At 56.5% G+C, this 18,989-nt stretch overlaps 2 protein-coding genes across 33 annotated transcripts in view; one reads left to right on the forward strand and one right to left on the reverse strand.

The window, feature by feature from the left end:
* MYO9A (myosin IXA) overlaps window positions 1–10,337 on the forward strand; it is a 281,572-nt gene extending 271,235 nt beyond the window's left edge. For all 32 annotated transcript variants that reach the window (XM_089310956.1, XM_089310963.1, XM_089310972.1 and 29 more), the window contains 3 exons: window positions 3,945–4,147; window positions 6,252–6,394; window positions 8,031–10,337. In XM_089310956.1, the coding sequence (XP_089167082.1) occupies window positions 3,945–4,147; window positions 6,252–6,394; window positions 8,031–8,470 (786 nt within the window). In that variant the 3' untranslated portion in view covers window positions 8,471–10,337. The remainder of the gene's footprint in view (window positions 1–3,944; window positions 4,148–6,251; window positions 6,395–8,030) is intronic.
* A 2,660-nt stretch (window positions 10,338–12,997) lies between these two features.
* NR2E3 (nuclear receptor subfamily 2 group E member 3) lies at window positions 12,998–18,791 on the reverse strand. Its single transcript, XM_051821800.3, has 8 exons — window positions 18,555–18,791; window positions 18,134–18,260; window positions 17,951–18,054; window positions 17,648–17,866; window positions 17,413–17,570; window positions 16,726–16,972; window positions 16,509–16,614; window positions 12,998–14,156 (listed from the first exon to the last, which is right to left on the reverse strand). Exons 1-8 carry the CDS (start codon window positions 18,646–18,648, stop codon window positions 14,024–14,026), a joined length of 1,188 nt encoding a protein of 395 aa, XP_051677760.2. The 5' UTR covers window positions 18,649–18,791; the 3' UTR covers window positions 12,998–14,023.
* Between the last annotated feature and the right edge of the window lie 198 nt (window positions 18,792–18,989).

Below are 18,989 nucleotides of genomic sequence, written 5' to 3' on the forward strand. Positions count from 1 at the left end.
AAAAATATTTATTTATCTAATTGAAAGGCAGAGTTAGAGGTAGGAAGGGAGCGGGGGTAGAGAGAGCTATCTCTTCCATCCACTGGTTCATTCCCAATAGGCCAGACTGAGGCCAGGAGCTAGGAGCTTCATCTGAGTCTCCTTTGTGGGTGACATTGACAGGGATCCAGGTTGGAAATGGAGCAGCTGGGACTCGAACTGGCACCCGTGTTAGATGCCGGCATCACAGGCAGCAGCTTAACCTGCTGTGCCGCAGCTGTGGCCCTACTTCCATGTTTTCTGGATTCTTAAGTGATATGTGTCCCTTGTAAATATCCTTTTGTTTGGGGGCCATCACTGTTGTGCAGCAGATTAAGCTCACATCATTCTGCATCGCAGAAGTCCCGGCTGCTGCACTTCCCATCCAGCTCTCTGCTACGGCCTGGGAAAATCAGCAGAAGATGGTCCAAGTCCTTGGGCCCCTGCACCCATGTGGGAGACCCAGATGAAGCTCCTGGCTCCTGGCTTCAGCCTGGCTCAGCCCTGGTCATTGCGGCCATCTGGAGAGTGAACCAGCAGGTGGAAGGTCTCTCTGCCTCTCCCTCTCTGTAACTAACTAACTAAATGAATATTTAATAATATTTTATATTTTAAATAAATACTTAGCATATATTTGTTTATTTGTTTTTATTTGAAAGGCAGAGAGAGACAAAGACTGATATTTCCTGTCAGTTTACTCCTCGAATGCCCACTGATAACCAGGGCTGCACCAGGCCAAAGCCAGGAACCAGGAAGTCATTTCCAGGTGTCCTGTGTTGGTAGCAGGGATCCAGTTATCTGATCCACCACCTGCTGCTTCCCAGGGTGCGCATTACCAGGAAGCTGGAATTGAGAGTGGACCTGGGACTTGAACCCAGGCACTCTGAAATGGGATGCAGGCATCTCAGGAGGCTTAAAAAAAAAAAAAAAAGATTTATTTATTTGAAAGGGAGAATTACAGAGAGGCAGAGGCGGCGGGGGGTGGGGGGGGTCTTTCCTCTGCTGGTTTACTCCCCAAATGGCCTCAGTGGCTAGAGCTGGGCCCATCTGAAGCCCAGAGCTAGGAGCTTTCTCCAGGTCTCCCACATGGGTGCAGGGGCCCAGGGACTTGGACCATCTTCCACTGCTATCCCAGGCCACAGCAGAGAGCTGGATCAGAAGTGGAGCATCTAGGATTTGAAATGGCATCCATATGGGATACCAGCTCTGCAGGTGGCATCTTTACCAGCTATGCCACAGCACTAGCCCCCCCAGGAGGCTTTTTTTTTTTTTTAGATTTATTTATTTATTTGAAAGTCAGTTTCTGAGAGAGAAGGAAAGGCAGGGAGAGAGAGGTCTTCTATCTGCTGTGTCACTCCCCATTTGGACGCAACAGCCTGAGCTGGGCTGAGTCTCCCACATGGGTGCAGGGGCCCAAAGACTTGGGCCATCCTCTACTGCTTTCCCAGGCCATAGAAGAGAGCTGGATTGGAAGTGGAGGGCTTGAACAGGAGCCCATATGGTATGCCAGCATTGCAGGTGGTAGCTTTACCTGCCATGCCCCAGGGCCGGCACCAGGAGGTGTTTTAACAGCTGTGTCATTCATCTCGTTTTCTGTTTTTAACACATTCTGACAATCTTCAGAATTTAATGGAAACATTTAATTTATCTACATTTAGTGTTATCACCAATACATCTGGATTTTTAATCTATTCTGTTATTTTTGTTTGTCTTCCCTGTTACGGTTTTCTCTTTCTTGCCTTTTGAGTACTTTATGATTGCATTTTTTCTTCTGTTTAGAAGTTCTACACTCTATTGTTTTTAGTAGTTAACCTAAAAATAGCAACATCTATGACCTATCAAAGTTTGTTAATTGGTACTTATATCTGTTTCCCAGATAATGCAAGGCCTTTCATATGTGTTAGCTATTATGTGACTTAATTCTTCTTTTTGTGTGTTTTAATCATCTGTGTATATTAAACCCAACACATCATTTTGTTTTATGGGGTCAGTATTTACTTGTGCGTACTTATACCATTTTTATTGCCTTTATTTCTCTAAGCATCTGTGTCTTTTCCTGTCTTCCATTTAATATTTCTTTAGTGCAAGTCTGCTTCTGTCAGATTCTTGTCTTTGTCTGTCTGAAATGTCTTTATTTCACCTTCATTCCTGAGGGTTATTTTTGTTAATGCACAGAATTCTGAATTGACAATCACTTCTGCTTTTCATCCCTTTGTTTCCAGCCCCCATTATTTCTGTTGAGAATTGGGTGTTCAGTCTAGTGGTTGTTCTTGCAGGGAGTTTGCTTTTTCTGACCTTTTTAGGAATTCTCTGGCCCTTGGTCGTCAGACTTTCTCAGGAGCTATAGGCTTTCTTGCATCAGTGTCTCAGTGTCTTCTACTGGTCTTTAAAAATGCCTTCTCATCTCTTCACTGTTTCTTCTAAACGCACTGTCTCCTCTCCTGGTTTTCCTTGGGGCCTCTCTGTCACCTTCTTTCATGAATTCTTCCCATTCTTTTGTTTTCTTCTGACCTGACTTTCCAGTTCAGTTTTGTCTTCCCGTCCCCTTGAGTGTGCTTATTTTAGGTCTGCTGGGTGGCCAGTGTTGAGTCAGTGAGGCCGCGTTTTCTTTTGTTGTGGTACTTGTTATTTACATTGTCTCTGTTCTTTTGTGCCGGGTTACCTTTGATTGTGTGTCAGATGTGGTATTTAAAAAATTATTGGTAAAAATATTTAGAGGCCTGGGGAAGACATTACTTTCCTCTAAGGAGTATGTTTAACTTTTACCAGGTCCCAAGGCATTAGCAATGAGGATTATTTGAACCCAGCTTTCCGGATCATCCCAATGGCTTGCGGCTGAGTGTGGTATCTGCAGGACTGCTGCAGTTTCAGTGTGCTCTCATGTCTAGGTTGCAGGCCTTCGATCCCAGTGCCAGGCGTGGAGGCTTTGCCAGGCAGCAGCGCACGTCCTTCAGTGGGTCTGCCTTCCAACTGAGTTTTATACCCCACGGCTGGCAAACTCTTTGACCAGAGAGTAAAATACTTCAGTCTGTGTTGCAGCCGTCAGCCATGCTGTTCTACAAAAGCAGCTGTGGAAGGGCAGCAAGCAGAGTGTGTTCCAGGAAAGCCGCGTTTGCAAAACTGGAACAAGGCTAGATTGGGCTCACAGGCTGCAGTGTGCCACCCTCAGCTGTAGTCTGTCGAAAGCTCGCTCAGACTTGTGGCTGCCTCTTCTGAAATCTGGATTGGGACAGGATGCGGGCCCAGCCTCTCCCTCGCCTGCCTGGCCGACCTGTAGAGCTTTCAAGCATGTGATGATCTTTGTGTGTTGGTCTTGTTCTTAGTTGAAGATTTAATCCAGAAACCCAGTGTGCCACTATCAGAAGCTGAGTCACATGTGCAATTCCTCTGTTCAACCCCAGTCTCAAGAGTAGAATTTTCTCGAGAAAATTCTCACAGAACAGAGTCTCAGGACATACTGCATGTTCTTCCTCAGCCCAAGGTCAAGGTCATTGAGCACTGTTGTCCGACAGAATTCCCTGTGGTGCTGGATGTTCTGAGTCTGCCCTGTTCAGAGTGGCAGCCATGAGTGGCCAGTGGTGACTAAGCACTTGAAATGTGGCTGTTGGGCCTATAGAACTGAGTTTTTGGTTTTAATTTGAATGTAAATCAGTTTAGATTAAAAGAAGAACCACACACACACACACACACACACACACACACACACACCAGGACACACCAAGCCCTTAGGCTGAAGTGTCCGTTTTCACCCAGGTGTGTTTTCACCCAGGTGGCTGGCTGACTGCCTTCCCTAGGCCTCACAGAATGTTCCCATGCCTCCTGCCATTCACCTGGTGTGGCGGACATGCGCGCGTTAGCCTACCTGGGCCACGTGAAACACGTGTGCAGCCAATGATTGACTTTCTGACCTGAGTCGTCTTCTGCAGGGAAAGGGACGTATCCGTCGAGGAAACCATCCGAGCCCATCCTCTCCCGTGGTGGTTCGGTTGCCTTCTGTGTCTGACGTCCCAGAGGAGCCGCTGACCAGCGAGGCAGCCCTGGACACTGAGCTCACCGAGCAGCAGCAGGCAGCCATGCAGCAGGAGGAGAGGGTACTGACGGAGCAGATTGAGAGCCTGCAGAAGGAGAAGTGAGTGTCCAGGAGGCACGCAGAGGCCCGTCACTGTTCACTTCCTCCCTCCATCCTTGGTTTCCTCCTGTGTGTTCCACGGCTCGTGGGTGTCGCACATGTAGGGACGTGGAGGTCGAGTCCTGCTCCCTGCTGCCAGGGGAGGGAGGACAGGCTGAGTGGGAGGAGGATGTGTTTCCACGGGGTGGCAGTCTGAGTCAGGGCCTGCTGAGGTGTGGAGTCCTCACAGGTTGGGGGCCAGCCGCCAGGTGCAGAGTGGCAATTCCCAGGCTAAGACAGAATCTTTCTCAAGACTGGCAGCGGTGGCAGGTGCAACAGTTGGCTCCTGGGTCCCATATCAGAGGTCCTGGGTGTGTTGGCTCCAGCTCCCAACTCCAGCTTCCTATTGATGCAGACCCTGGAAGGTAACAGTGATGGCTCAAATGACTGGGTCCTTGCCATACTTGTTGGAGACCCAGATTGAGTTCCCAGCTCCTGGCTTCAGCCTTGGACCAGCCCTGGATGTCGTGGGCATTTGGGGAATGGGCCAGATGCTAGGAGCTCTGTTTGTCTGCCTCTCAGATAAATAAATTAATTACATTTTTAAAAGTCTTAAGGGGACCTTTGTTCATGAGTTCCTGGAGTCTGGGTTTGAACTTACAGGGGGACGTGAGATTCTAAAGTGCTTCTTGTTTGTCAAGACTGATTGGCATTTAGGAAAGCAAGGATGCAGCTGGAGCTTGGCTTTGAAAAACAAAAGGCAGAGGTGTGTGCATTGGCCAGGGAGAGGTCTGGACAGAATTCCTAACTGCTTTGTTGCGGAGGTTCTGGAGGTGTGGAAGGATGAACAGGAGTTCTCTGGGAAGGGAATTTGCAGAGTGAGGGAAAAGCATGAGCCAAGGCCAAGAGGTGCAGGTGCTATGGCTTGTGGCAGGTGATGGCAGCAGTGAGTTTTGGTGAGACTGCCGTGGGAAGACGGCCCTTGGGTCTCACACAAGGAAATGAGGACATGCTGGAGGGCCTGCCCATCCGAGGGTCTCGTTCGAAGCGTGGGAACAGCAGAAGGACCGCAGTGTCAGGAGGGTCTGGAGCGAGTTTTTCAGAGGTGTTAGTTGAACAGTTGGGGTGATGTCAGGCAGTAGTGAGAAAGCAGGACAGGAGCCAAGTACCAGGGACCTCAGCAAATGCAGGGCAGCTGCTGAGGAGTGGAGAATTGTGTAGCTGGAGGTGGCCTCAGCGGAAAGACCAGAAGAGATGAGGCAGCGTTTGACTTCGTCCAGAAGCCTCCAGGGAGCCCAGCTCCACAGAAAACTGTGCAGGGGCTGGAAGGGGTCGTAAAAATGAGCTGGTTTAATCTCGTCATTGTGGGTGATGAGGCCAGAGTCTAGAGGAGGCAGGTGCCTCCTGACGCCAGCCTGGACTTGACTTTACCCCAGATGTTGCAGTTGATTTCTCAATAATGTTGCAGTGGATTCGTTCCTGAGAGGAGGAGCGTAGTGGGGGCAAGAGGCGCAGAGTCATCACACAGACCCCGGGAGTCAGGTGAAAGTGGGTTTGAGGCAAGCAGCCCGCAGACTCGTTTATTTCAGTTAGTACAACAGCTTATATAGTCAAGACCAGCCAATCCGGTCAAGGGGCAGTCTATGCCCCAACCAATCACAGCCTGTTGCCAGGCAGTTTCCAAAGCCATCCAATCACAAGCTGTTGCCAATCAGGCTCTTGTTGCCAGGCAGTTTCTGAAACCATCCAATCACGGCCTGCTGTCAGTCAGGCTCTGTTGTCATGTGGGTTCCTCTATTGTCACGTGGTTTCCGAAGCCATCCAATCACGGCCTGTTGCGAGGCAGTTTCTGTTGTCAGTGGCCATCTTGGCATGACCTTTTCACCTCAGCGGCCATCTTGGCATGACCTTTTCACCTCATTCCACCACATAAAGGTCTCACTGCTGCAGTGTCTGTCTTCACCCCGTCTTTGCCCTACTGGTCCTAAATTTGCTGTCGTTTTGTCTTCAGTCCTTTGGCTTCAGCCTTTGCCCATACTTTGGCAAGTGGGCCCTCATCACCACTGTGTGACTGCCGCCTTCACTTGCTCTCAAGTGCTGATGGTTTCTCGGTTGTTCCTGGCAGGGAGGAGTTGACGTTTGAGATGCTCGTGCTGGAGCCCCGTGCCTCTGATGATGAGACCCTCGAGTCCGAAGCTTCCGTCGGGACAGCCGACAGCTCAGAGAATTTGAACGTGGAGGCCGAGGGTGCTGTCTCCGAGAAACCAGGTGAGCCACGCAACAGGCAGAAGCCTCCAGGTTTGTCTTGCAAGGAGGAATGAGGATTCCCAAGTGAAGACATGATTCCTTGTTTTTCTTTTTTAAAATTTATGAATTTTATTCATTTGAGAGGAAGACAGAGAGCTCCCATTCTCTTGTTTGCTTCTCAAATGCCCACGACAGCTAGGGCTGGGCCAGGTCAAAAACAGGAGGCAGAAACTCCCTCCAGTTTCCCACATAGGTAGCAAGGACCCAAGTACTTGAGCCATCACCGCTGCACATCGGCAGGAAGCTGGAATTGAGAGTGGAGCAGGAGTGGAACCCAGGCATTCCAGTGTGGGATGTGGGTGTCCCAAGCAGTGTCATCTTCTTCTCTTTTTTTAAGATTATTCATTTGAGAGGTAGAGTAGAGTTATAGACAGAGGTAGAGTTACAGACAGAGAGAGGGAGAGACAGTTCTTCCATCGCTGATTCACTTCCCAAATGGCTGCAACGGCTGGAGCTGGGCCAGTCTGAAGCCAGGAGCTTCCTCCGGGTCTCCCATGTGAGCTCAGGGACCCAAGCACTTGGGCCATCTTCCACTGCTTTCCCAGCCCATAGCAGAGAGCTGGATAGGAAAAGGGGCAGCTGGGACTCGAACTGGTGCCTTTATGGGATGCCAGTGCCGCATGTGGAGGCTTAGCCTACAGTGCCACAGCTCAGGGCCCTGGGTTGGCTGTGCGTGTCTTAAGCATTAGGCCAAACATCCTGCAGTAAGGTCCCCTCTGGGAGTGCGCTAACCTTACCTGACAAGGTGCCAAGGTCCTGAGAAATCGCAGATTAAGATGTTCTTCAGACTGATAATTAGTGTAATGCAGTTTTATTTTGTTTGGAATTTCATATTTTCTCTTGTTCCAGAGAAAAGCCTGTAACCACAGTACATGTTGTCTAACTGACCTAGGACCACTTCCTGAGGGTAGTGGCAGGAATGGGACCCACTGTGAGGTGGGACCAGAGACAGAAGGAAGCTCTTTTTTTTTTAAAGATTTATTTATTTATTTATTTATTTGAAAGAGTTAGAGAGAGAGAGAAACAGATAGACAGACAGACTTCCATCTTCCATCTGCTGGTTCATTCCCCAAATGGCCACAGTGGTGGGGGCTGGGCCAGGCTGAAGCCAGAAACCTGGAACTCCTTCTGAGTTTCCCACATGGGTGCAGGGCCTGGGCCATCTTCCACTGCTGGATTGGAAGCGGAGCAGCCAGGACATGAACCAGTGCCACATGGGATGTTGGCATCGCAGGTGGCGACTTTACCTGGCATCCACAGTGCCATCCCTGGAAGGAGTTTAAACTGGCCCATGCCCCAGGGAGACACAGACCTCACCACATATCTTGGTCATTTTTGAAATGGCCTCTCCTGGTGACACTGTCAAACGCCAGACTTCCTTGGCGCCAGTTCTGAAGTGGTGCCTGCAGCAGTGGGTGGTGGGCTGTTTGCTCAGGGACACCTGCACCAAGCCGGTCCGTCTGAGCCCTGTAAATCCTGGCCCAGCCAGTCCATCTGCTATGTGAACAGACACGATGATTTGCTTTAGAGGGAAGCGTCGCCCAGTGCTGGTGTCCTCGGAGGGGACTGGTACAGCGCTGGTGTCTTTTTTCTTCAGAGAGAAGCTCCGCCCTTAGCTCCCTGAAGGCCTCCGGCAAGCTCGACCCTTCAGGCAAGTCGCGAAAGCCGCTCAGGAAGCAGCCGGCCTCTGTGGCTTCAGCGGACTGCTCGGCCCCTTCCTGTCCGTCCACCACCGCATCATCTCATGGGACCAGAAAGCGGTTTCAGATTTATTCCAAATCTCCCTTCTACCGAGCTGCCCCCGCCGGAGAGGCCCTGGAAGGAGCGCCGGGCCCGAGCAGATCCCTGGAAGACAGGCCTCAGTTCATCAGCAGAGGCACTTTCAACCCTGAAAAGGGCAAACAAAAGTTGAAGAATGTGAAAAACTCACCTCAGAAAACCAAAGAGACCCCAGAGGGGCGCAGGAAGCCTGGGGACCCCGACGGCAGCTCCACACCACAGGTAGCGCTCTTTGGAAACCACGAGTTCATGGTGTGACCTGGTGGCCGTGTGTCCTGTCAGCGCATCCACGGCAGTCCCTCCTGCGTGCAGCCCCGCCTCTTGCCCGAGCACCTGGCTGCGACCTCTTGTACAAAGGGGAAGGCCTCTCGAGGCCTGCTGGGAACAGTGCCAGCCAGCCGCGGCTGCTATGCGTGACTTGAGACCACACTAAAGCGAGCCACCTGAGCCTGGGCCCTGGGTTGGCTGTGCGTTCCTCTCCTCCACCCTCTCGGAGCCTGAGGGACCCTCGGACTTCTGACATTGGATGAAAATGTAGACACCTTTGTCAACCATGAAAGCAAAGCCTTTGGGTATATTTTGGGATGGTTAGGAGCTGGGGTGTATCTAATTTTTCCCCAAGGTTTATAAACATAATATGTAAGCCCTCTATTTTAAGATTTTTTTGAAAAGCACTCCGTGGTGTAGTCTGGAGGAACATGCAGTGTGTCCATGAGGCGTTGGAGCGTGAGGATGAGAGCACACGTGTTGTCTGTGCTGCTGGCGTGTCCAGCACTGCTGGCTCAGCTCCCGGACAGCCCCGTTCCACCCTGCTCCCTGGGCCAGCGTCAGATGCCTCTCAGAGACCCAGGGTCCCAGCACAGGAAGCTTCTGCCCTGACCCCCACTTTACCTCTGTGCAGACCGAGCTGCAGCCACGCCCCGCCCACCACAGGTCCACACAGACTGCGACCTCCTGTCACGTCCCCAAACAGTCACGCACACCACTGCATGAACAAATGTTAGAAAGCTGCCAAAATATCTCCCTGAGTTTTTAATGTGACCCCTCTAACTTCCGCCTTCCTTTCCTCAGACCGGCAGTATTAAGTAGACGAGACAAGAAATCCAGGACGACTTGAAGCTATTTTTGTTAATATTCTGTGACTGAAGTTTACTGTAAATATCTGTGTATAGGATGCATATTTCTTTTTAACCGTGCGCTTCCCTCCTTCCTCACGGACTTTCTTCCCGCAGGTGGGGGCTGTGGCTGGGTTGAAGGAGGAGTAAGGCCATTCTTGGTAACCGCCGGTGGTCCCCATACACCTCAGTCATAATAATGCTGTAAGCATCTTAGCGTTTGTGGGATTGGACATGTTTTTTGCTATTTATGATTATGAAAAATGAAACATGATACCCTGGAGATAAGTACATGGAAATGTTGATTTGTAAAGTTACTAAATGCATCTGTCTAACCACCACACGCACTGCTCAGCCAGAGCCAGAGCCGTCTCTCACCCGAGTTTTGGTTTTTCCGCTTTCCCGACTTGCCTGTTTGCAAGTTAGGGGAATCCTGTCTTCTGTTAAGGCAGAGCCCCGCTGTGCCCCAGCACCGAGCCTCTCGCCACTGCTCGGTGGTTCTGGGAGCCCCTCTGGGTGGCAGCTCTCCTGGCTGCGGCTGCCAGCTGGGCCTGGGCAAGGTGAGCCCCCTGGTCTCCAGATGGTGATGGTAACCGGGTCAGTGCTGAGTTCATGCCCCACCGACGCCTGCCGTCCTGCCGTGGTGTTCCGGGGAGTCCTCGCGTGGGAAGCCTCTCTGCGAGGGACCCCAGCTGAGCTGTGCTGTGGCAGATTGCGGGGACAGTGACGTGCTGCCCGGCGCTGTCACTCCCCACTCGCTCCACAGTGTTGCTGAAGCACCGTGGACAGAGGGCTCACCCTTGCTGGATGCTTTGCTTTGGCCCGAGAACACCTCTTGGCACCCAGTCCTCCCTCGTAAAATGTGTGTGGGCTTCGGCAGTTAAAACTACTTACACTATAGGTCACTTTATAGGAACTAGGTGATGGATGCTAAGAGACTTTATAATTTTGCTCAGGGACCTAAAACCTGAATTTGGATAAAAACTAAATAAAAGCTAATGTTTTCTCCAGTAGATTTGTGGACTTCCAGTCATTTGGGAGGTGGGAGAGCGCTGGAAGGGTCCAGCAGGTGGGGCCCCCTCTGAGGGAGAGCAGGCCGCTGTCCTGTGGGTGGCAGGTGCAGCGAACCCGGGACCCCAGAACTTGTTTCCTGTGGTAACAGTTGTCACTTAGGTCCCCCCAAAGTGACGCTGCGTTGTGATCTCCTAGGGCTGAGATCTTTGACCTCGATACGTGTCCCGTTTGTGGCTTCCTATTCCTTCTTTTCTTTGGTCTCCCAGCAGCAGGGGGGCAGCCCCACACTTGTAGCCCACCCTGAGAGACTCAGGGCCCGGCCGTCACATGCCGCATCCCCAGCCCTGGTTGCTCCTGACAAAGCTGTTCTCTCTCCACGCTGCGTATGTATTGTGGGAAACGTAGCAGAAGAAAAGAAGGGTTTGTGTGTCGCAGATGAAAGCAGGCTGGCAGCAAATCCAGGCAGGCTTCAGGGAGGTGAGCCATGGTCAGTCTGCAGAGTACTTAGTGCCATGTAAATCACGTTGCCTCTCGGGGCTGGGAAACACCCAGGACACTCAGCCCTGCAGGGGGGGGTGGGGAGCTTGCCACGTGGGCCATCCCAGTCCTGGAGGCCGCGCCTTCTCACTGGCACTAACAAGGTGCTCCCGTCCCCAGCACTTGTGAGCTGGAGAAGGGGTCCTGAGGGGGGTGCAGAGCTGAGAGGTTTCCCAGGAAGCTTTCTTCACGCCTCATTCCGTGCCGGCAGCCACGTCCCACCTCGCACCGCGCCTGCGAGGGCTCAGCACTGCCTCCTTCAGCCGCTTTTCCCTCGCAGGCTGGGTTTGGAGGAAGAGGCTGATGGCCAGCGCAGACTCGGCTGAGGCTGCAGAAGGCCCCGCCTTCCACCGCCCTCCCCCGCCCCGGGGCTGGTGGCCAGGACTCTGGGCCCAGGTCAGAGTCGCACCTTTAGTATTTACTCTGGGAAAGGTAGAATCTGGACCGCAGATTTGTACATGATTTTAATGGATTTAAAGTGATTTATAAGTAAGCTGGTGTAAATTTGGTTAGGAGTGCGTGCTGTGAAAGGACAAATCCTTGTGAAGTGTGCAAGGAGAGCATTCTCTCCCACGGAGACGCGGTCAGCAGGCCCACGGTCACCTCCATGCGTGTTCTGGTGGGGGTTGGAGGAGGGGTGTGGCTTTGTCTCCCAGACGTGCACAGAAGCAGCTGGCCGGGCATGAAAGATCCAAGCTTGGCTTTCTGGCCCTGGCTCCCTCGAGCCCCAGCCCCAAGGGCAGCGGGGACTACACGCTGGGCTTCAAGGACGGGACCCAGCCCCAGCCTGGCCAAGAGCAGGGGCAGGAGCGGCTGGAAGTCTGCTGAACCCGAGGCACTGGGATGTGAGCTGCCAGCGGTGGAGACTTGGTTTAACCGGGTAAGGCTCCCGGGCAGGGAAGGCGACGCGAGCGCGTGCAGGTCCTCCCTGCAGCAGCCCTTGGAGAAGCAGAGATCCACAGGGGAGGCCCTGTGGGTCCCCTCACATGTGGCAGGTGCGGGACTTCGTCCTCGTTTGTCATTTCTGTTCTGCCCGTGACCTGTCCCTGAGAGCCAAGAGCTCGCCGACGTCCCTGCCATTGAGTGTCAGCCAGGCGGACTGACACGGGAAGGCAGCTGGACCGCAGGAGTCAGGAAGACTTGCAGGCGAGGACTGAATGTAGAAATCGGAGCTGACACGCACCAGAAGGAGCGGGGGAGCCACGGGCCAGGATCCTCCGGAGAAGGCGTGGAAGCCCGCACAAACTCAGTCAGGAGCCCCGAGCGCTCCAGAGGACCTGGGAGCAGCTGCGGCGCTGAGGAAGAGGGAGCGGGGCTGCGGCTGGCTCCAGAAGAGGTAGCGTCTCCTCTCTCACCTTCCCAGTGGCAGGTGGGTGCCTTTCCTTAGCCAGCGGGGCAGAGGCTGAGACGGGCTCAATGCCAGGCTGGCAGCGGACAGGCAGCAGTGTGCCTCTGCGAATTCGCCAAGATGCCCCGGAGACGCCAGAGGCGCCGGCTGGCGGGCTGCGGGCTGCGGCAGGTGCAGGGCTCGCTCGCCTGGCCCTGTTGCAGCCTCGTCGCCTGCTGAGGCGTCTTTGCTCAGGCTTGGACTTTCGGCTAAAAGTTCGGGGGGAACTGGACAGTGCAGTGGCCTCAGACTTCGGATGGCCTGAGCCGTGGAGGCCGGGCTGGTGCTCTCGGGAGCCTGTGTGTGCTCAGGCGAGAGGGGCTTGGCTGGGCAGCAGCCGCCGTGCTCTCTGTCTGGGCACTGGCCCGGCTGTGTCTCTCCCGGGGCGGGTGGGGTCCGTGTGCAGCATGGGGAGTTCCAGTTCGGGCTGGGGCGGGGTTGGGGGCCAGGGCATGTGGGGGCGCCTGGGGTCCTGGGGATTGCGCAGTGGTGCCTTTCCCTTGGTTGCCAGCATTCTTCGAAGACAGGAAACGCAGAACGGTTCGGTCTGTGCTGTGTGGGGAGAGGGTGGGACCAGAGGGACGGGACACAGGGCGGAGTCCCCCCAAGGTGTGTGGCCTCTCTCAGCCTCAGGGCTTTTCATCTATAAATGGGGATGGTTGCTCCTTTCCCCAGAACTGAGCTGAGGATTAAGTAGCGAAGCACACTAAGCGCTTAGCTCACTGCTTGCTAGATATTTTAGCAATTGCTAATTGCTAATAAATTATTTATTCGAAAGGGAGAGTTATACACACACACACACACACACACACAGGTGGGTGGGGGAAGAGATGTCTTCCATCTGCTGGTCCACTCCCCGAATGGCCACAATGGCTGGGGCTGGGCCAGGCTGAAGCCAGGAGCCTGGAGCTCCATCCAGGTCTCCTTGCTGGGTGGCAAGGACCCAGCACGTGGACCATCTTCAGCTGCTCTCCCAGGCGCATTAGCAGGGAGCTGGATTGGAAGTGGAGCAGCTGGGACTTGAACCGGTGCTCATGTGAGATGCCAGCTTCACAGGCTTAACCCATGTGCCACAGCGCCAGCCCCTAGATGCTAACTATCATCTTCTACCTCCACGGGGTCTGTCTCTGCAAAGGACGGCTGTCTGAGCCTCGGCTTCTCCGACGGGGTCCCCTTCACCGGCTGCTGGGGAGCAGGGCGCTGTGCTCCCCTTCCCTGTGAAGGGGCGGGGAAGCGCGAGGACGACAAGGCGGGGTGGGGGTGGGGCGCACAGAACCCTGCAGATCGTCCATCTTGCCTGGAGCTCAAACCGCAGCCCCCGTAACCTGACCTGCTGACAGAACCTTCCACGCCCCTCAGCAGGAGAGCCTCCTTTGTGTTGTTTCTTAGAAGACTGAAGTCTAACAAAACCACGCATGGCTCACTGGGCGTCTGTATGAGGATATCTGTGGGCCCACCGCCCACATGGGGTGGGGGAGATAAAGGGGACCGTGATGCGCACGGCCGCCACTCTCAGCTCTTGTTCTGGGATTTGGGGGCACTGGCCCCCTGCATTCGACTTTTCTGCCTGTGAGGTGTGTCCGGGTACCAAGTGTTATCCTGAGTCTACAGCGGTGCACGTGTCCGCTCTCCCAGGGTGCGCCCAGGGGCTGATGGGAATATCCTCGCGGTATCTGCGCGGATGCTTCTGCGGGGTGTGCGGGCCTCTGAGGGGACTTGCTCGGTGAAAGGGTGGCGGGGACGTCCCCGAGCCTCCGGCTAGTTCTTGAACATGTCACAGAGGAGCTTCTCCATGGGGGTGTTGCCTATGGTCTTGCGGAAGAAGAGGAGCTCCACGCGCTCAGAAGTGAGGAACCGCAGGGACGGCAGGAGGAGCAGCAGCTTCCCAAACCTGCACAGCAGAGGGCGCCATCAGGCTCCCGACAGCCTCGGAGCCCGGTCCCCGGCTGGGCCTCCCGGAACGGCGGCCCTGGGAGGAGGAGGAGGGCCCGGCCAGCGGGGGAACTTCCGGGGACTGCCTCAACGCTGGGCACGGGCCTCCAGCCACCGGCCATGAGAACCACGCCTAGCAGATGTTGGCTGTTAAGTTTAAGGATTACAAGGCGAGGAGTTCAAACTTGCTCTAAGCCTGCAGACGGATATGTTACTATTAGTCATATATTAGGGGGTCTTCGAAGAGTCTGGGGAAAAACGTTAGGAAAACAATGCATAGGCTTCCATCCGCTAGTTCATTCCTCAAGTACCCCCAACAGCCAGGTCCGGGCTGGGTCGAAGCCAGGGGCCCAAAGCTCATTGTGGGTCTCCCACTTGGGTGATGGGGACCTAAGCACTTGCGCCGTCACCTCTGCCTCCCGGGGTGCACTAGCAGGGAGGCGATGGAAGCAGAGGTGGGACTGCTTTCTGGCTCTCCGATACGGCACGCGGGTGTCCCAGGCATGAACAACGTTTACCCTGCTGCAGCTCAACCCCCTCTCTGGACTCACCTTTAAATTCCTCTTTTAACAAACTTTTGGAAGAACGTTCATGTATGAACGTGTCATGAGAATTTATATACATGTGTGTATATATATTTCTATAGATAATCTATAAGCCATGTAGAATGACAGCAGCCAGTACTAAAATGTTCTGAAGGTTAAGGACAGTTTCAGTGGCTGTCTACAGCTTTAGATAAGAGCCCTTTGCAAGGAGGGCGCTGGGACACCCATATCCCAGTGCCCGGATTTAACTCCCAGCTTCGTTCCAGCTCCCTGCTGGGGCACACCTGGGAGGCAGCAGGCGATGGCTCAAAGTACTTGGTCCCTGTTACCCAAATGGAAACACAGACGGAGTTCCTGGCTTTCCCGGCTTAGCCTGCCTCAGCCCTGGCTGTTGTGGGCATTTGCGGAGTGCACCGGCAGACAGAGGATCTTCTCTCTCTCTCTCTCTCTCTCTCTCTCTCTCTCTCTCTCTCTCTCTCTCTAACTCTGCCTTTCACACACAACAGAAACAGAGTAGATGATGAAGAGTAAGGCTAGGCATCATCTGATCATCTGGTGGGAGCCGGTCGTGGTGTCTGTGTGTGCTGGGCTGTGATGCAACCTGGATTTCTTCCTTGCACTGCAGTTCTTAAAACCTGACAGCTGGGGCGGGCGCTGTGGCACAACAGGTCAAAACCCCGGCCTGCAGCGCCGCATCCCAAATGGCTGCTGGTTCGAATCCCCGCGGCCCCACTGCTGATCCCGCTCCCTGCTGATGCACCTGGGAAAGCAGCAGAGGACGGCTCAGGACCTTGGGCCCCTGCACCCAGGAGGCAGACCCGGAAGAAGCTCCTGTCTCTGGATTGGCTCAACTACAGCCATTGTGGCCATTTGGGGAGTGAACCAGTGGATGGAAGACCTCTCTCCTTCTCTGTCTCTACCCCTCTCTCTGTATCTGACCTTCAAATAAAGAAAATTAATCTTAAAAAAATAAATAACCTGACAGCTAGTGACTCAGGTATCACAAACCCCTGTCTCAGCCGTCCATTCCATGTTTCAAGTCAGACTCGCGGGTGACCCCTGGTGGTCAGCGGCCGAGAGGCCAGGAACACAGGCGCTGGGTCTACCATAGCAGGCACCTGCTGGAGGCCTAGCGCTCCACCTTGCGGAGGCTGCCCGGGCCGTCCACCCCTCCAGCCACAGCTGCTGCTTGGCTTGGGCACTGCTGCCCGTGTAGTGCACGCCCTCCGACCCTGCCCCTCGCACGCCTCGCTGCTGCTCCCTCCTGCCCTGCCACTGAGGCTTGAGCCCTCCGTTCCCCATGGAAACTTCCTACACCCCGCCCTGGCCAACGCGTCCCAGCTCGTGCAGTGCCTGCCCTCACCATCTCCCCCCCCCCCCCCCAGGGACCAGGGGAGGGGTGCTCCAGCTGCTCTGTGCAGGGGCCAGTGCCGCTTGGGTGCTCTGCGGCTCAGGACCCTGCAGTGGCTCCCCTCCGCCTGCTGCCAGGCTGGGCCTGGCTGCCTCTCTGGAATGACCTTCCACCCTCTCACCCTGAGCCTGTCCGGGGAGCACATGGTGCTGGCTTGTCTTTGTGGGTGACAGTGGCTTCTCTCGGAGGCCCACACTTCCTCCACAGCCAGCCCCGCCTCTGCAAAGCCCTCCCAGCTCTGCCCCCTGCCCCCCCCCCCCCCCCAGGATTGGCATCCCCAGAAGGCAGCTGCGCAGTGAGGCCAGTGCCTGGCTGGAGCGCTGGCGGGAGCAGCGGCGGGCAGGGGCGCGCTCACCTCACAGGCTGGCTGGGGTGGTGCGCTTTGCTGTGCTGACCCAGCATCACCTGCGCCTGGTCCTGCAGCGCCTCCACGTGCTCAGGGTCCTTCAGGCCCCGCGCCTCTGCGAGGAGAGGCGCAGTGAGAGCCCGCCGGCCCGGCCTGCCCGCCTGCGCCGCCCGCCCGCCTGGGGGGTGGGGGAGGGGCGCCGCCTGGTCCTTCCCCTGCAAGCCACCTGGTTTGAAGAGCACCAGGGCCTTCAGGCAAGCGAACTCCGTGGGGTCCACCGCCAACGCCCGGAATCGAGCGATGGTTTCCTGCAGCGTCCGCGTCTCCACGCTGGCCAGCACGAGCCGGCCCTGAGCGCTGCCGCTGGCAGGGGCCTCGGGCGGGGTCAGCAGTGGGCAGCTGTCCAGCGGCAGGGACCACTGTATGGCCCCGAGCAGGAAGAGCTCACTCCAGGCCTCCTCCAGAAGGATCACCTGCGCTCAGAGAGGGCGTGCGCGTCAGGGCTCGCACCCAGGCCTCCGCTCAGCCTGCAGCCCGCCTGCCCCGCACCTTCCTGGGTGCCCTCGAGCGGAGAGTTTGACCTTGGGCACCAAAAACGTCCTCCTGGCCACAGCCCGACACCAGCCAGCCACTCAGCCCACGCCCACCGCACTGTGCCTCTCGGTGGATTTGTCAGGGTCCGGGCGGAGTCGCAGAGGTGGGGCCCTTGTGCAATGCACAGCCTGCCCCCCCCCCCCAGCGTCTGGTGAGGAGGAGGTGGGCTCAGGGAGCCCACCGATCCCAGCTAGCATCGCCCCTAGGTGTGCACCCCACACTGCCCTTGCCCTGGAGCCGGCTGCCCTCCACGGCCACCATCCCTGAGCCTGTGCGTCCCCACTGCGGTGGCACCTGCGCTGCAGCCCACACCCCGCACCTGATCGCGGAAGGGCAGGTTGGAAAACACGGGCAGGTTCTTGGCCCACTTAACGGCCATGAACAGCAGGCGTGCTGACGTCTCGTGGATGCTGTCCAGGCCGCAGGGGGAAGCGGGGAACTCCGGGTCATTGCTGGTGACGTCAATGTTCTCATCAGCTGTTGGAGGAGGAGGCTGTGACCTCAGCGCCCACCCCACCGTGACGGGGCGCAAGGCCTTGCCGCCCTCAGCTCACCGTCCTCCGGCTCCAGCTTGGCACACGCCTCGGCCGTGATGAGGCTTGCCATGAAGTGGTGGCCCAGGGCTCTGGCGGCAGAGGGTGGGTGGCCCCGGGGGCTGGGACCCGCCGGCCCCGGGGGTGCGGCCAGAGACTCCGGTCGAGCCTCGCTGTCCGCCTCCATGCTGTCCAGGCGGACCTGGGCCGTGCTGCGTGGCTGGCGCTCATTCTGCACGGCTGGGGAGGCGGGGGTCAGGGCACCCCAGTGGGCACCGTGGCCACCCTGGTCATGCCCCCCCGCCCTGTGGGTCCCCCACTCACCGTCCTGGTTCATGCCCGCCTGCAGACACTTCTTCAGCCGGCAGGCCTGGCACTGGTTGCGATGAGCCTTGTCCACTGGGCACATCCCAGCCCCCACCTGGCACCTGCGGGCAGGGTCCAGCCCAGGCTCGGCCCCTTGTCCCTCCACCCCACCCCAGCCCGGGACTGCGGCGCCCCTCCCACCTGTAGATGAGCCTCCGCCTCACGCTCCTCTTGAAGAAGCCGCTGCAGCCGTTGCAGGCGTAGATGCCGTAGTGCTTCCCGCTGCTGCTGTCCCCGCACACACGGCACTGCAGCGAGGGCCCCGAGCCTGGGGCAGGGCGGGCAGTGCTGGGCGCCGGCAGCTGACCCCACCCCCAGCCCCCAGCCCACGCCCCTTAGGACCCAGGACGGGCGGCTCTCCTGGCATCCACGCTCCAGCCCACACCCCCCCCCAAGGCCCGCGTGCCTCCACCTCCCGCTCCTACTCCTACAGAACAACCTGTTCTTCCTGCCCTTCAGTCCCAGGGGGCCTGTGCTGCCCTGTGTACCTGCCCAGGCCCCACCCCATGCAGTCTGTTACGGCTCCCAAGGCGCCACACCCCACCTCCAGGCAAAGCCATACCTGTCGGATCCTCCCCCAGGCCCCACCTGCCAGGAGACTCCTTCCTGGAGGCAGCCACAGCTGCAGGTGCAGCTGCAGCCATGGTGGAGCTCATCGGAGCTGCAGGCGGGCCCTGCGCAGTGACGGGGGCTCCTGGGTGGTTGAGTGGAGGCCCAGCCTCTGCCCCAACCTCTCCGCCTCTGCCTTTCCCCGTCCCTGGCTCTCCTGTCCCTCTCCCTCCCCGGCTCTCTGGCAGGATGCAGGCACCTCCCTGACGTTCCAGGGCCCCTCACGGCTCTGGCTCCAGGAGATTTCCCCCGGGGCAGCCGTGTGGACGCAGTTTATGATCCTCTTAATCTTTACTGTCTCTGCGGGGGATCAGCCGGCCACACCTGCGCTGATGCCAAGGTGCCCCTGCAGCGGCCAGTCCCGCCGAGCCGCTGCGCCACGCCCGGG

This window comes from Oryctolagus cuniculus, chromosome 12, assembly GCF_051225735.1.
Source record: "Oryctolagus cuniculus isolate XC-2025 breed Fujian yellow rabbit chromosome 12, ASM5122573v1, whole genome shotgun sequence".
NCBI classification, from domain to species: Eukaryota; Metazoa; Chordata; class Mammalia; order Lagomorpha; family Leporidae; genus Oryctolagus; species Oryctolagus cuniculus.